The sequence below is a fragment of the Leptonychotes weddellii genome, chromosome 2, assembly GCF_054177405.1.
Source record: "Leptonychotes weddellii isolate Sample4059 chromosome 2, ASM5417740v2, whole genome shotgun sequence".
Classification (NCBI taxonomy): domain Eukaryota; kingdom Metazoa; phylum Chordata; class Mammalia; order Carnivora; family Phocidae; genus Leptonychotes; species Leptonychotes weddellii.
The window spans coordinates 128,867,991-128,883,413 of NC_138370.1; the positions used below are offsets into that span (position 1 = coordinate 128,867,991).

General features: G+C 34.2%; 1 protein-coding gene across 2 annotated transcripts in view; it reads left to right on the forward strand.

Annotated features, from left to right (window-relative positions):
• UBA6 (ubiquitin like modifier activating enzyme 6) overlaps positions 1-15,423 on the forward strand; it is an 84,533-nt gene that overhangs the window by 14,419 nt on the left and 54,691 nt on the right. For both annotated transcript variants that reach the window (XM_081812321.1, XM_081812322.1), the window contains exons 3-6: positions 9,190-9,284; positions 10,271-10,299; positions 14,072-14,166; positions 14,669-14,780. In XM_081812321.1, coding sequence (XP_081668447.1) covers positions 9,190-9,284; positions 10,271-10,299; positions 14,072-14,166; positions 14,669-14,780 — 331 coding nt within the window. The remainder of the gene's footprint in view (positions 1-9,189; positions 9,285-10,270; positions 10,300-14,071; positions 14,167-14,668; positions 14,781-15,423) is intronic.

A 15,423-nucleotide genomic window follows, 5' to 3' on the forward strand; every position in this document is an offset into this window, starting at 1 on the left:
CTGTTTGTCTCCTTTTTTTTCCCTTAAATTTGTTGTTTCTTAAATTCCACTTGAGTGAAATCATATGGTATTTGCCTTTCTCTGTCTTACTCTGCTTACCCTTATACTCTCTAGCTCCATCCATGTTGTAGGAAATGGCATGATTTTTTGTGGCTAAATGATATCCCATTTTATATATGTACCTCATCTTCTTTATCCATTCATCTATCAATGGACAGTTGGGCTGCTTCCATAATTTGGCTGTTGTAAATAATGCTGCAAGAAACAGGTGCATGTATCCCTTTGAATTAGTGTTTTTGTATTTTATGGGTAAATAACCAGTAGTTCGATTAGTGGATAGTAGGATAGTTGTTTTTAACTTTCTGAGGAACCTCCATATTGTTTTCCACAGTGGTTGCACCAGCTTGTACTCCCACAAACAGTGCCTGAGGGTTCCTTTTTCTCCACATCCTCACCAACACTTGTTTCTTGTGTTTTTGACTTTAGATATTCTGACAGGTGTGAGGTGATCTGTCCTTGTAGTTTTGATTTGCATTTCCCTGACAATGAGTGATGTTAAGCTACTTTTTGTGTGTCTGTTAGCCATCTATATGTTGTCTTTGGAGAAAAGTTTGTTTGTGTCCTCTGACCATTTTTAAATTCGATTATTTGGGGGTTTGGGGGTGTTGAGTTGTATAAGTTCTTTCTATATTTTGTATACTAGCCCTTTATCAGATATGTAATTTGCAAATATCTTGTCCCACTCAGTAGGTTGCTTTTTAGTTTTGTTCATTATTTCCTTCACTGTGCAGAAGCTTTTTATTTTGTTGTAGTTCCAAGAGTTTATGTTTGTTTTTATATCCCTTGCCTCAGGAGACATATCTGGAAAAAATGTTCCTATGGGCAGTGTCAGAGACATTACTACCTGTGTTCTCTTCTAGGATTTTTATGGTTTCAGGTCTTTTATCCATTTTGAATTTATTTTTGTGTTTGGTGTAAGAAAGTGGTCCAGTTTCATTCTTTTGCATGTTGCTGTCCAGTTTTCCCAGCACTATTTGTTGTCTTTTTCCCATTGGATATTCTTTTCTCCTTTGTTGACGATTAACTGACCATATAATTGTGAGGTAATTTCTGGGTTTTCTGTTCTATTTCATTGATTTATGTTTTAATTTTTGTGCCAGTACCATACAGTTTTGATTACTACAGCTTCATAATATAACTTGAAGTCTGGAATTGTGATACCTCCAGTTTTGTTTTTCTTTTTCAAGATTGCTTTGGCTATTGGGAGTCTTTTGTGGTTCCATACAAATTTTAGGATTGTTTGTTGTAGTTCTGTGAAAAATGCTGTTGGTATTTTGATAGGGAATCTAAATCTGTAGATTGCTTTGGTAGTGTAGATATTTTAACAGTATTTGTTCTGTCAATCCATGAGCATGAAATGTCTTTAATTTCAATTTATTTCATCAGTATTTTATACTTGTCAGAGTACAGGTCTTTCACTTCTTTGGTTAAGTTTATTCCTAGATATTTTATTATTCTTGGTGCAGTTATAAGTGGGATTTTTTTTCTTAATTTCCCTTTTTTCTGCTTGATTATTAGTGTATAGAAATGCAGCAGATTTCTGTATGCTGATTTTGTATCTTGCAACTTTACTGAATTCATGTATCAGTTCTAGTTTTTTGGTGGTCTTTAGGGTTTTCTATATATAGTATCGTATCATCTGCAAATAGTGGAAGTTTTACTTCTTACCAATTCTTACCAATTTGGATGCCTTTTATTTCGTTTTGTTCTCTGATTGCTATGGCTAGCACTTTTAGTACTTTGTTTGAATAAAAGTGGTGAGAGTGGATATGTTTGTCTTATTCCTGACCTTAGGGGAAAAGCTCAGTTTTTTCCCTTCAGGTATGATGTTCGCTATGGGTTTTTCATATAAGGTCTTTATTATGTTGAGATACGTTCCCCTCTAAACCTACTTTGTTGAGAGTTTTAATCATGAATGGATGTTGTACTTTGTCAAATGCTTTTTCTGCATCTGTTGAAATATTCATAATGGTTTTTATCCTTTCTATTGCTGGTGTGATGTTCTTTTTCTAATTTCTTAAAGTGGAAGTTGAGATGATCAATTTTTGAGATCTTTATTCTTTAGTAATATGTCCATTTCATGCTAAAAATGTCCCTCTAAACACTGCAGTCTATGTGTCTCACAGGTATGTCTTCATTTTCATTCATTTCAGAAAATTTTATAACTGTTTTTTTTTTGACTCATAGGTCATTTAAAAGTGTATTATTTGGCTTCCAAATATTGAGAGATTTTTCAGAGATCTTTCTGTTGTTAATTTCTAATTCAGTTCCATTGGTATCAGTGGATAAGCTTTGCATGACTTTTTTTTTTTTTTTAATGTTTTGCTATAGAATATGGTCTATTTTGTCATTATTCTATGTGAATTTGAAAAAATGTGTGTTCTGTTGTTTGTTGGATTGTCCTATCAATGTCAAATTGATTGATAGTGTTTTTCAGGTATTCTATATCATAATTGATTTTCTGTCTAGTCTTTATACCAATTATTGAGAAAGGGATATTGTCTTTCATTTTGTGTTTGAACATTTCTCATTTCAGTTCTGTCAGTTTTTGCTTTGTATAGTTTGAGCCTCTGTTATTAGTGCATAAACTTTTAGAATTGTTATGTCCTCTTGATGTACTGACCCTTTATCATTTTGAAATGGCCCTTTTATCCTGGTAGTTTTCTTTGTTCTGAAATCTATTTGTCTAATATAAATAGAGCCACTCCAGTTTTCTCTTTGTTATTGGTAGCATGGTTTATCTTTTTACACTCATTTACTCTTATTTGTGTATTTAAATTTTGGCTCCTTGTAAATAGAATATAGTTGGGTTTTTCTTTTATTCAGTCTGCCAATCTTTGTCTTTTAATTGGAGTGTTTAGACGATTTACATTTAATGTGAAACAGTGATACCATTTTGCTTTCTAATTGTCTGATCTCTTACTGGTTTTCCTTTTTTTCCTGTGTTTTTTTTTTAATAGTTGAGAATTTTTTATTATATTTCATCTCCTTTGTTGGCATATTATATACTTATGCTTTGTTTTGTGATTACTTTATGGTATGTAGCAGATATTTTTAATATATTACAGTGTATGTTAAAATAATCTGTCACTTCCTGTATGGTATGGGGATGTAACAACAATATAATTCCATTCCTTGTATCCCAGGATTTCATTCATTGTTGTCTTATATTTTACTTCTACATGTTACAAATTTGCAATTCATTATTGTTTTGGGCTTAAATAGTCAACTCTTTAAAAGAGAATTTTTAAATAACAAAAAAGGGTTTTTGTATTTATCCATATATTTGTCATTTGTGGTATTCTCTATTCCTTTGTGTAAGTTAAGATTTCCATCTAGTATCATTTTCCATCTCCCTGAGGATTTAGTGTAACATTTCTTATTGTGAAGGTCTGTCAGCATTGAATTCTTTCAGTTTTTGTATGTCTAAAAAACTCTCTACTTTCTTTTTTGAAATTGAGTACAGAATTCCACATTGGCAGTTTTTTTCCTTTCAGTGCTTTTAAAATGTTGGGCCACCGTTTCTGATCTGTAGTGCTTCCTGGGAGAAAGTCAACTGTCATTCTTATCTTTTGTCTGTAAATAATATGCCCTATTTTCTCTGATTACTTTTAATATTATCTCTTCACCCTGGTTTAAACAATTGTGATATGCCTTGGTGTAGTTTCCTTCATATTTCTTATTTTTTGATTTGTTCACATTGTGGTCTGTGAGTTGATTGATTGTATTCCTGGAAAAATTTTAGCCATTAGATCTTTAAATATATTTTTATCTCTTTTTCTCCAGTCTCTTTCAGGGATTCTAATTGTTGTTGTTCCACAACTCATTTATGCTCTGGGCTTTTTGGGTTTTTATTCAATCTCTGTGTTTCATTTTGGAAAGTTTCTGTTGCTCTATCTCAAGTTCACTTCCGCAGAGTTGTCTATTAATTCCATCCAGTATATTTTTTCATCTTCAATATTATGGTTTTTATCTCTACAAGTTTTGCTGCTCATGCTTTCCTCTACCTTCTTGAGCATATGGATTATATTTATAATTATTTCAGCATATTTGTATATAAAGTCTATAATCTAAGTCTGTTCTATTGTCAGTTTTTCTATTCATTATGAATTGTATTTCTCCACTTATTTGCATACCTGGTAATTTTTTAATATATGCCAGACATTGTGAAGTTTACCTTTTTGGGTGCTGCATCATTTTGAATTCCTTTAAATATTCTTGAGCTTTGTTGAGAGACACAGTTAAATTACTTGAAAACAGTTTTATTTTTTCAAAGCTTGCTTTTAAGCTTTGTTAGATCTGGAGAGAGAAGGCTCTGGAACCTGAATACCATCTTCAAATGTTTGGAGGGCTGTCACATCGAAGAGGGATTAGATGAGTTCCCTATGGCCCCAAGGAGGTAAAATTAGGACTAGTGGATGAAAAGTGTAGGAAGATATCATACCTTCAAGAAACAGAGAATTTTTAATGAATAGGGCTCTCTAAAAGTAGAGTAGATAACCTTGGTAATTTCTTTCCACTGGATACTTCACAGATATTTTGAGTATCTGCTTTATAGAGTAAGCTGTAATATAACAATGCTGGGTTTGAGGTTATACTCTAGGCTCTTTAAATCCCATCTTTACTACTTACTAACAATATGAACTTCATAGGATTTAAGTGTCACTATCAGAGTACCGGACATTGCCTAGCACAAAGTAGGTACTTAATTAGTACCCTTTCCCTTGGTGGCCAAACATTGAAAAGGTAGATAATTTAGGTAACTGCTGAGAATCTGTCTGAGATTTTATGATTCTTTGGAAAACTTTGATTCATATATCTTTGTTTTATCCTTTTGTCCTTAAGTTCTTTGTCATTTTTAACCAAATTTGTGTCATGGCTATTCATTATTTACCTAAGTAATCTTCAAAACAATTCATGAAAACAAGTCTGAGATGAAATACATTTTTTTAACATAGTTCCTGTGACTCTGAACATAGGAAGAAGGACTTAAGTCCTCTGCTAGGTAGAACATAAACGTGTTGTTTTTATTCTTATGTGCCAATTCATTTCATTAATTTAGCAAGTTGTTTTTTTGTGTCTATAATGTGCCAGGCCCATGTTAATCACTGAGAATACAATAGTAAATAAAGCAAAGGCCCTGCCTTAAGGAATCTACAACCTCCTAGGAAAAATAGACAAATAGCAAAAACACATTGTGATAAATGTTGTAATAGCTCAAATGTAGGATGTTATGGATGTACATAAAAGATGATCCAGCACTGTCTTGAGTAAGTTTAGGTGTTGGGAGACATATCAATGGGAAGGTAATGTATAAGCTGAGACTGGAGGATGAGTACAAGTTTTTCAGGCAGAAAATATTGAGGGGAGGAATACTCCAGAAAAATATCTAATGGCCAAAGACAACACACCATGTTTGAGGAACTGAAAACCTTTAGTCCACTTGGAACATGGAGTTTGATGGAGGAGTGACAAAAGATGAGACTAGAGAGGCAAGCAGAGACTTGCTTATGAACGGCCTTGTGACTAATATTAGAATCTAGACTGTATCATAAGGGAAATAGGAAACCATTGGAGTTTTTAAAGCAGGGGAATGATTTGACCAGACTTCTATTTCAGAAAGACTTTTCATGTTAGTAGGAAGTTAATAGGTTATATATAAAACTGAAAATTCAAGAAATAAAAGTATAAACATATTACTGGAAAAAAGGGGGTAAATATTAGAAGAAACAACTGGAAGAATTAAGAGTGGTTGCCTTTGGTGTATAGGAATCTGGGTAGGGAAGAGTTAGGTCAGGGAACTGATTTTTCTTTTTTTTTTTATTCCTCCAATAAACTTTATTAGAATGATTTGACTTTCTTAATCTACATGCATTGTAGCATAGTGGGTAAGAGTATGGATGCTGGGGCACGTGGGTGGCTCACTTGGTTTAGTGGCTGCCTTCAGCTCAGGTCATGAACCCAGCGTCCAGGGATCAAGCCCCACATCGGGCTCCCTGCTCAGCTGGGAGCCTGCTCCTCACTCTCCCACTCCCCCTGCTTGTGCTCTCTCTCTCTCTCTCAAATAAATAAATAAATAAAATCTAAAAAAAAAAAAAAATGCATTTAATTTTTAAAAAGTATGGATGCTAAGGCCAGACTGCCTGAATTGAGTCTTACCTCCACTATTTATAAATTATTTAATTTCTCTGTGTTTAAGTTTTCCTTTCCGTAAAAATGGAATAGTAATAATAGAACTTGTAGAATTTTGTGAGGATTAAATGAGTTAATACAAGTAAAACACTAAAACAATATGTGGTGCATAATAAACACTCAGTGTTAGCAGTTATTACATGTCAGCACTGTTAAGGTACTGATATACAAGAACAGACAAATTTACCATTGTATTAGTGAAGGGATTTAAATATTGCTTTTAGTAATCAAGAGAACAAGCAGACAAAAAAATCAGAGTGGGTATAGAATTCATCAACATGGTTATTAAAATTAATATAATTGTATATATAAAGAATGTATCTAACCAGCTGTTGAGTACATTCTGTTTTAAGAGCCCATGGAATATTTGCAACATTTGCAAATTCTCAAATATTAAAAAATGAAATCATATAGATCTATTCACAATGCATTTAGGCTAGAAGTAACTAACCCAAAAGATAGCTAGAATATTCCCCATGAAATTAGAAGCTTAAAAATACACTTCAGATTAACCCAGAAGTCAAAAAAGAATCATAATTAAAACTGGAAAATAATAATGAAGTACTGTGTATCAAAACTTAGGATGCTGTTTAAGATCAGTTCAAGTTTTACATGTGTATTTTAGAAAAGAAAACCTGAAAACTAATTAAAGTTTTTATTTCAGGAAATTAGGAAAAAAGAAAATAGAAGACACCAGCCAAGGCTAGCCTTGTAAGCAGACCAGTGACCAGCCCTGCTGTTAACTTTTCCTACACATTAAAGATGTGAAACTACAGGGACTTTGATATACTGCAGGAGGAGAGTTATTTGGTACACTTCAGAAAAAAAGTTTGGCATTATCTAATAAAGTTATTCCTGCATTTCTTCTCCTAGATATATTATGCTATAAATAGATTTGTAGAAACTGCTACATACACATGTGTATCATGAGACATATCTAAGAATGCTCATAGTCTCACTATAAGTAACTGTCCAAAGCTATAGAATAGCAGGGGTGCCTCGCTGGCTCAGTCAGACGAGCATGCGACTCTTGATCTCAGGGTTTTGAGTTTGAGCCCCACATTGAGTATAGAGATTACTAAATAAATAAATAAACTTTAAAAAAAAAAGCCATGCTACAAAACTATAGAATAGTTAAATTATGGTATGTTATTACAATAGAATAGTACAGTACAATAGAATAAAACAGAACTGAAAATTAATGAATAACCACATGCATTGATAATAAATAAATCTCATAAATACAATATTATTCAAAAGAGGCATGACACAGAAGACAATATTCAAAATGATTCCATTTATATAAAGTTCCAAAACAGACAAAACTTAAATATATTGCTTAGGGTTACACAAATAAGGATGGCAAGACTATATAATACACAATTCTGTACATACCATAGTACATGTTCAGCAAATTTTTGATGAATAAATGGATGGTTTGGATCTCTGAAAAAGAAATGGTAAATACTGATTTAAAAAGAAAAGTCTAGGTTTTATTATATTTTGCAGGAATAAGGAAGGAGGGGTGCCTGGATGGCTCAGTCGGTTAAGCATCTGCCTTGGGTTCAGGTCGTGATCCCAAGGTCCTGGGATCGAGCCCCGCATCGGGCTCCCTGCTCTCCTTCTCCCTCTCCCACTCCCCCTGCTTGTTCTCACTCTCTCTCTCTCTCTGTATCAAATAAATAAATAAATAAGTAAATAAAGCAGTAAAGAAGGAAATAATAGCTTATGTTTATAAAGTTTCTTCTGACTAGACAAGAAAACCCTTTTCAGGCTTTTAAATTGAATATAAATAGCTGAAATACAGAAATCAAGTAAACATCTATATATATATATATATATATACTAAACAAACATACATTAAACCAGCATGTATGTTGTGAATTCCAAAAAAAGTCTTGTAAACCGGGCGCCTGGGTGGCTCAGTTGGTTAAGTGACTGCCTTCGGCTCAGGTCATGATCCTGGAGTCCCGGATCGAGTCCCACATCAGGCTTCCTGCTCAGCAGGGAGTCTGCTTCTCCCTCTGACCCTCCTCCCTCTCATGCTCTCTGTCTCTCATTCTCTCTCTCGCAAATAAATAAAAAATCTTTAAAAAAAAAAAAGTCTTGTAAACCAAGGGGTTTAGTTATCTGTACTTAACTCATCTTTCAGTGATTCTTGTAAGAATCCATTGGAATGTCCATTATCTTCAAAAACTTGGTATAGCATCAAGTTTATCACTGTTCTTTCAAATTAACTTTCTGTTGCCTTTATTATTGTATCTGACTTTTTTAAATAGCCAGTACGTATTTTTTGAAATTTCCGTTCTGATGCTACCTTGTGGCTATTAATATGGATGGCTTAATAAGATCCCTTATATACTTTGTCAGCATTTATATTTAAAGTAATGTTTGGGGGCACCTGGCTGGCTGAATTGATAAAGTATGCGACTCTTGATCTTGAGGTCGGGAGTGTGAGCCCTATGTTGGGCGTAGATATTACTTATGAAAAGAAATAAATAAAATGATAGAAAACTGCTATAAGTCCTCTAAACTCCAAGAAGGGAACCAATTTTTTTGTCTCAGAAATCCTGTTTACAGTAAAGGCTTAAAGTGGAGATAACAAACTCAGATGCCTATAGTGGCCCCTGAGGTAGTAAATGAAAGGAGCAGGATGGGAACTGTGGCAAGTCTAGAGACATAATCCTCCCTATCTAAACAGGACAACTCCTACTCAACTCCGTCTGTTTGTTGCTATGTGAGAAGGTGGTGCCAGATCTTCAGTTTTTTCAGAATATGTCATATATTTGGCTGTTAATTTAGAAACATTAAACACTGCAAGTGATCCAAAACAGGTCTGTGGCAGGTTCTAGTTGCTAGGCTATTCATTTGCAAACAACCTTAAAGGATATGTAATTTGGGTGAAATAATTTGTTTTTTATTGTGTTTTACCTATAGTCGACAGAGGTACGTTCTTGGAGACACAGCAATGCAGAAGATGGCCAAGTCCCATGTTTTCTTAAGTGGTATGGGCGGTCTTGGTTTGGAAATTGGTAAGTAGTATTTTTATTCATAATTTTATATGACACTTTGAGCAATGTAAGTTAAAGAATTTAATTTCTTTCCCTTGTATATATTATTTCCTATAAAGGAAGTTAGATCCAAACCCTTGAGAAGATTCAGTTTTGATTCTTTTGGCAACACTATTTCTTTTCTTTCTTTCTTTTTTTTTTTTTATGATTAATTATTTATTTGAGAGGGAGAGCAAGCAGGAGCAAGGAGGAGGAGCAGAGGGAGATGCAGGTTCCCCACTGAGCAAGGAGCCTGACCTGGGGCTCAGTCCCAGGACCTTGGGATCATGACCTGAGTCAAAAGCAGACACTTAACCAACTGAGCCACCCAGGCACCCCTTGACAACACTATTTCACTATAACACTATATACTGTTAATATTCTTCCACAAGGAACCAGGGGCGCCTGGGTGGCTCAGTTGGTTAAGCGACTGCCTTCGGCTCAGGTCATGATCCTGGAGTCCCTGGGTCGAGTCCCGCATCGGGCTCCCTGCTCGGCAGGGAGTCTGCTTCTCCCTCTGGCCCTCCCCCCTCTCATGTGCTCTCTCTCATTCTCTCTCTCTCAAATAAATAAATAAAATCTTTAAAAAAAAAAAAAATATTCTTCCACAAGGAACCAGTAATGACTCTTTTGCTTCTCTTTGTTATGATAATAGCCATTAATGATCATTTCTCTTTGTTTTTTTTTATTTCTGTATCTTTAATTCATTATGATAGAGCACACACACATATATTTATAACAGCCTGTCTGAAATAATACACTAAAATTTTAGTGTATTATACCTCAGTGTGGTATGATAGAAAATTCAACTTTTTCCTTTTTGTTTGTCTGCATTTTCTAAGGAACTTATATTTCTTAGGTAGTAAAAAAGTTAAAATTATCCAGTCAGAGATGTGACCAAGCTCCATCAAAACTGTCTAATATATGTTCTTAATATTAAGCTATTCCTTTCTCTTTTTCCTTCATAGCAAAGAATCTTGTTCTTGCAGGAATTAAGGTAAGTGAGTAAATGTCCTTGGTTAAAATAAGTGTTTGTTGTGAACTTTTTTTTTTTTTTTTGCTCATCATTAGTGGTAATATTGTTTACACTTTGGCCTAATTATTGCTGCTTCTTCATTTGGTAGCAAAATTGTTTTAATGCTGTATTTTCCTCCTTTTAAAAAAACTATTACAGAAAATTTCAAAATTATATGACAGTAGAATAGTCTTAACAAAACCCCATGTATCCATCATGCAGCTGCAATTACCTGCTCATAGACAAATTTGTTCCATGTTATCTCTTTCCCATTCTCCACTGTTGCCCAACCACCAAATTATTTTGATATAAAACTCAGACATCCACATAGGGGAAGGGAAGGAAAAATAAAATAAGATGAAAATTGAGGAGGAAACAAACCATAAGAGACCCTGAACTCTGTGAAACAAACTGAGGTTGCTGGAGGGGGGAAAAGGGGGGATAATTATGTGAGGGCATTAAGGAGGGCACTTGCTGTAATGAGCACTGCGTATTATTTGCAACTGATGAATCACTAAATTCTACCTCTGAAACTAATTAAAAAAAACCCGTATACATCCTATTATATCATCCTTAAATATATTAGTATGTATCTCTAAATGATAATGGTGCCTTTTGAAAGCATAACCACAGTACCATTTTCACACCTAAAAATGTAACCAATTCCTTAATAGCATTGTCTTAGTTAGCTATTGCTGAAAACAAATTACCCCAAAACTTAGCAACTTAAAATTTATCAGGGCCATCTTAGCTGGTTCCTCTGTTTGAGGATCTCTCATGAGGCTCCAATCACGATATTGGCAGGGCTGCAGTCATCTCCAGGCTAGGGAAAGAATCTGCTTCCCAAGCTTGCTCACATAGTGATTGACAGGATTCACTGGCAAGGCTGTTCCACTTCATATTCCTACTTCATTTCCTTGCTGGCTCTTGGTTGGAGGTTACCCTCAGTTCCTTGAAATGTGACCCTTTCCATAGGACAGCTCACAATATGGCAGTCTGCTTCATCAGAGTAAGCTAGCAAGAAGACAAGAAAGGAAATGTATTAGCAAAACAAATCAGTCTTTTGTAACCTAATTTCAGAAGTGACATTCCATTATCTATGCTTGTTTGGTAAAAGCAATTCACTAGTTTATGAATGTAAGGAAAGGGAATTACGCGAAGGCCTGAGAAACAGGAATTGGGAGTCATTGGGGCTAAATTATAGCTTGCCTACCTCAATCATCAGATATCTAGTTAGAGTTCAAATTTTCCCAATTGTCTTATAAAAATTTCATTTGTTTGGTTCTAATCGGGATCCAAGTCAAGTCATATACTGAACTTGATTTCTTTCGATGTACAGATTTCCCTTCCCTGATTTTTTTTCCCCTTAGAATGTACTTGTAAATGAAACCAGATCATTTATCACATATACCTCTGCCCTTGTATTTCCTATAAACTGGTAGTTCTATCCAGAGATTCAAATTCAGATTTGATTGTTTTGGCACTGCTGCTTCACAGATAATTTTGTTTTCTCATCAGGAGGAAATCATAATCTGCTGGCCTTGTTTTTATGATTATTACTAGCTATTAATGATCATTGCCTAGATTCATTATTTTATTAAGGATAATGATATTCTAATTCTGTCATTTCTTTTTGATTTCTTAGCTGGAATAATATTTTAGACAATTTTCCATTCATCACATATTTGGTTTCACTAAAGTGTAGTTTGTACATGCATAAAAGGCAGGATAAATACTTGATTTTTTTTTCACCCTTTATTTACCAGGTTTCAAAATCAGTAGTTCCTATCATCCCCCAACAGTAACTAGTGAACTTGTGTGGCCTGTGTGTGTACATGAACATCATGATAAATGTGGATTTGAATATATATGATTTGTTTTGATCCAGTATAGTTATTATTCTCGTTGATGCTTAAATCATTTCATCTTTGCTTATTGGGATCTTCATCAAGTTCTGGAGTGCTTTTGATTCAACCCTAGTAGTCTTTGTCACTGATGGTAAAGTCTTTTCAGTGGACAGAGCTAGAAAATTCATCATGAGTGAACACTGAAATTTCTGAGTTTCACGTTTAGGATGATAGCGTATCTACCTCTTTAATTTTGTTATTTTGTATTTGTATCTTTTGTCTTACTCTAAGGGTTTGAGTCTTAATGACATGGACCTAATTATGTATTTGCTTTATCCTATATTATATTATACCTATTTATGACATAACTTCAGCATAACAATTTCAGTATTTTTAATAACAATATAATTATTGAAATCACTTTATGATTTTCTTTTTTATCCTTAGGAAAAATGCCATCTAGATTTGGCAGGCAAATTAACTACTGTTTAGAAAGTAGTAGTAGTGGATTTTTAGGGATCACTTTTTTAAATTTAACGTACTTTTACTGTTATAAGACTTACATGATTCAAAGTAGAAATTATAGGGGCGCCTGGGTGGTTCAGTCGGTTAAATGTCCAACTTGTGATTTCATCTCAGGTCATGATCTCAGGGTTGTGAGATCAAGTCCCACCCTGGGCTCTGTGCTGGGCATGGAGCCTGCTTAAGATTCTCTCTCTGCTTCTCCCTCTACGTCCCCAACCCCCCGCCCCCAGCCACATGCTCTCACTCTCTCAAAAAAAAAAGACAAAAGTAGAAATTATAAAGCAAGGTTTATTCAGATAAGTCTACCTTCTCTCTACTCAATTCCCTCCTTCCCTTATTAGATTGCCCACCTTTTTTTCATGTTTTTAAATATAAGCAAATGCATACATACACATATGCAATCTGTATATGTGTATGTATACATATTTATCCCACATGCCTTTCTTAGATGAAGTGCCATACTTGCCTCCACCTTGCTCCTTATCACTTAACAACATATCCTGGGATTACTCCCTAATGATAAATATATATATTTCACTCTTTTTTTATAGCTGCATGGATATACATTGTATGGATGTATCATATATAATTACCCCGTTCCTTATTGGTGGACATTTTTATTATCTTTGGGTCTTTTCTATTAAAAATAGTGCTATAGTTAATACTCCTGTACTTAATGTCTTTTTGTATCTTTCCCAGTGTGTCTTTGTGATAGATTCTTAAAAGTGGGACTGCTGTGTCAAAGAATAAAACACATTTTGCTAGAGATTGCCAAATTATCTTCCATTGAGGTTATTCCACTCTACATTCCCACCAGTAATAGAATGCCTGATTCACCTCATTCACCAATAGAGTATATTATCAAACTTTTGGATTTATGACATTCTGATGAATGAGCTAAGGTATTCCATTCTTGAACAGGGTTGAACCTGCTTAAATACTTTATAAAGGACCATATGCATTTCTTTTTCAGTATACTCCCCGTTCCTATACCTTGCCCCATTTTCTGTAAGATCTCTAATATAAGTTAAAAATGTTCTTTCTGGTTAGTCATCTTGTTATCTTACTTTGAACGTAGAGCATTTGGAAATGTTTGTGAGTTCTTTTGATTTTTTTGTATTTTGATTAATATAACGTGCTACTTTCCTAAATTAAAATTCTCTTAAGGGTTAAAATAGTTTTTTCATTAATTTTCCTGGGTTTCCAGATGTATATGGTCATACCTTCTGTGAATGAATCCAACTTTATATCCTTCCCAATTCTTAAGCTTTTAATTACTTCGTATTGTCTAATTACACAGGATAATTCTGATACAATATAAATGGTATTGGAGATAGTTGTCTTATTCCTGACTTTAACAGAGATTTTTCTCTTTTTCGAAGGCACTTACCATTCATGATACAGAAAAATGCCAAACATGGGATCTAGGAACCAACTTCTTTCTCTGTGAAGATGATGTTGTTAATATGAGAAACAGGTGAAGATAAGATATTTTGATGTATTTTTGTAGGATTTTTTTTTACTCTTGCAATTACTTAGAATATTTTCTGTGCCCAGAACAGAACTGTGGACTCATCACCATAAATTCACATCACCATAGAAAATAAGTGTTAACATATACTTTTTAATTCTTTATATTTGTGAAATTTTTAAGATATTCATATTGCTACCTAGAAATGAATTTAAGATTGTTAAACGTCATTATTAATCCTGAATTATTAAAAGATGTAATGAGCTTGGAACCATAGGGGTACACTTTGAGATTATATGGCTTACTATGGATATATGACAGTATACTACATCTCAAGATTATGTAGTTTTCTGTAAAGATAAGCCTTACCTTCTTTCTTCCTGTATAGTTTGTTAAATTTTCATTGAAATTTTCTAACATTCAGGTTTCTCTGATATCGTCAAAGTGTCCCAAGTATGAGGGATTGGGTTATTGAACGAAAGAATTGTAAAAGTCTTTTTGTTTTTAGGGCTGAAGCTGTACTTCAACATATTGCAGAACTAAATCCATATGTTCATGTCACATCATCTTCTGTTCCTTTAAATGAAACCACAGATCTCTCCTTCTTAGATAAATACCAGGTTGGTACTCTATTTTATATTAGATGTTATTGACAGATTACAAGGCAGATTGTTAAGTATTATTGTAGTATATAATTAATTAAACCTAGTCTCTTGAGCAGAACAGAAAATTTTAGGTTAAAAGACTTCCTTTGGAGTAATACCTTTCAAATGCTCCATTTTAGGGAAAGGGCCTCAGAATTACTGACAAAACCATTACATTTGACTAATGACCATATACATGTGGAAACCCAGCTACTTTCACAGTAATGTTCATAAAAAACTACCCAAAACTCAGTGGTTTCTAGCAACATGTATTTCTTTCTCCTGCATCTGCATGTCAGTTGGAGTTCAGCTGTTCTAGGCTGAACTCAAATTGCAGAGTCTGTGTTCTGTTCCATATGCCTCTCTTCTAGAACGAGGAGGCCACCAAGAACATGGTGTCACGGCAATAAAAGAAATGCAAAAGGGCAAGTCCAACTATCTAAACACATTTCAAGCTTCCGTTCATGTTACTCCCATTAATATTTCATGGGCCAAAGCAAGTCACATGGTCAAGCCCAAAGTTGAGGAGCAGGAAAGTACACTCTGCTCTTCTAAGGCCATGGGCAAAGGATGATGTATAATCCGATTGCAGAGGAATAAAAAATGCAGATCAACATTC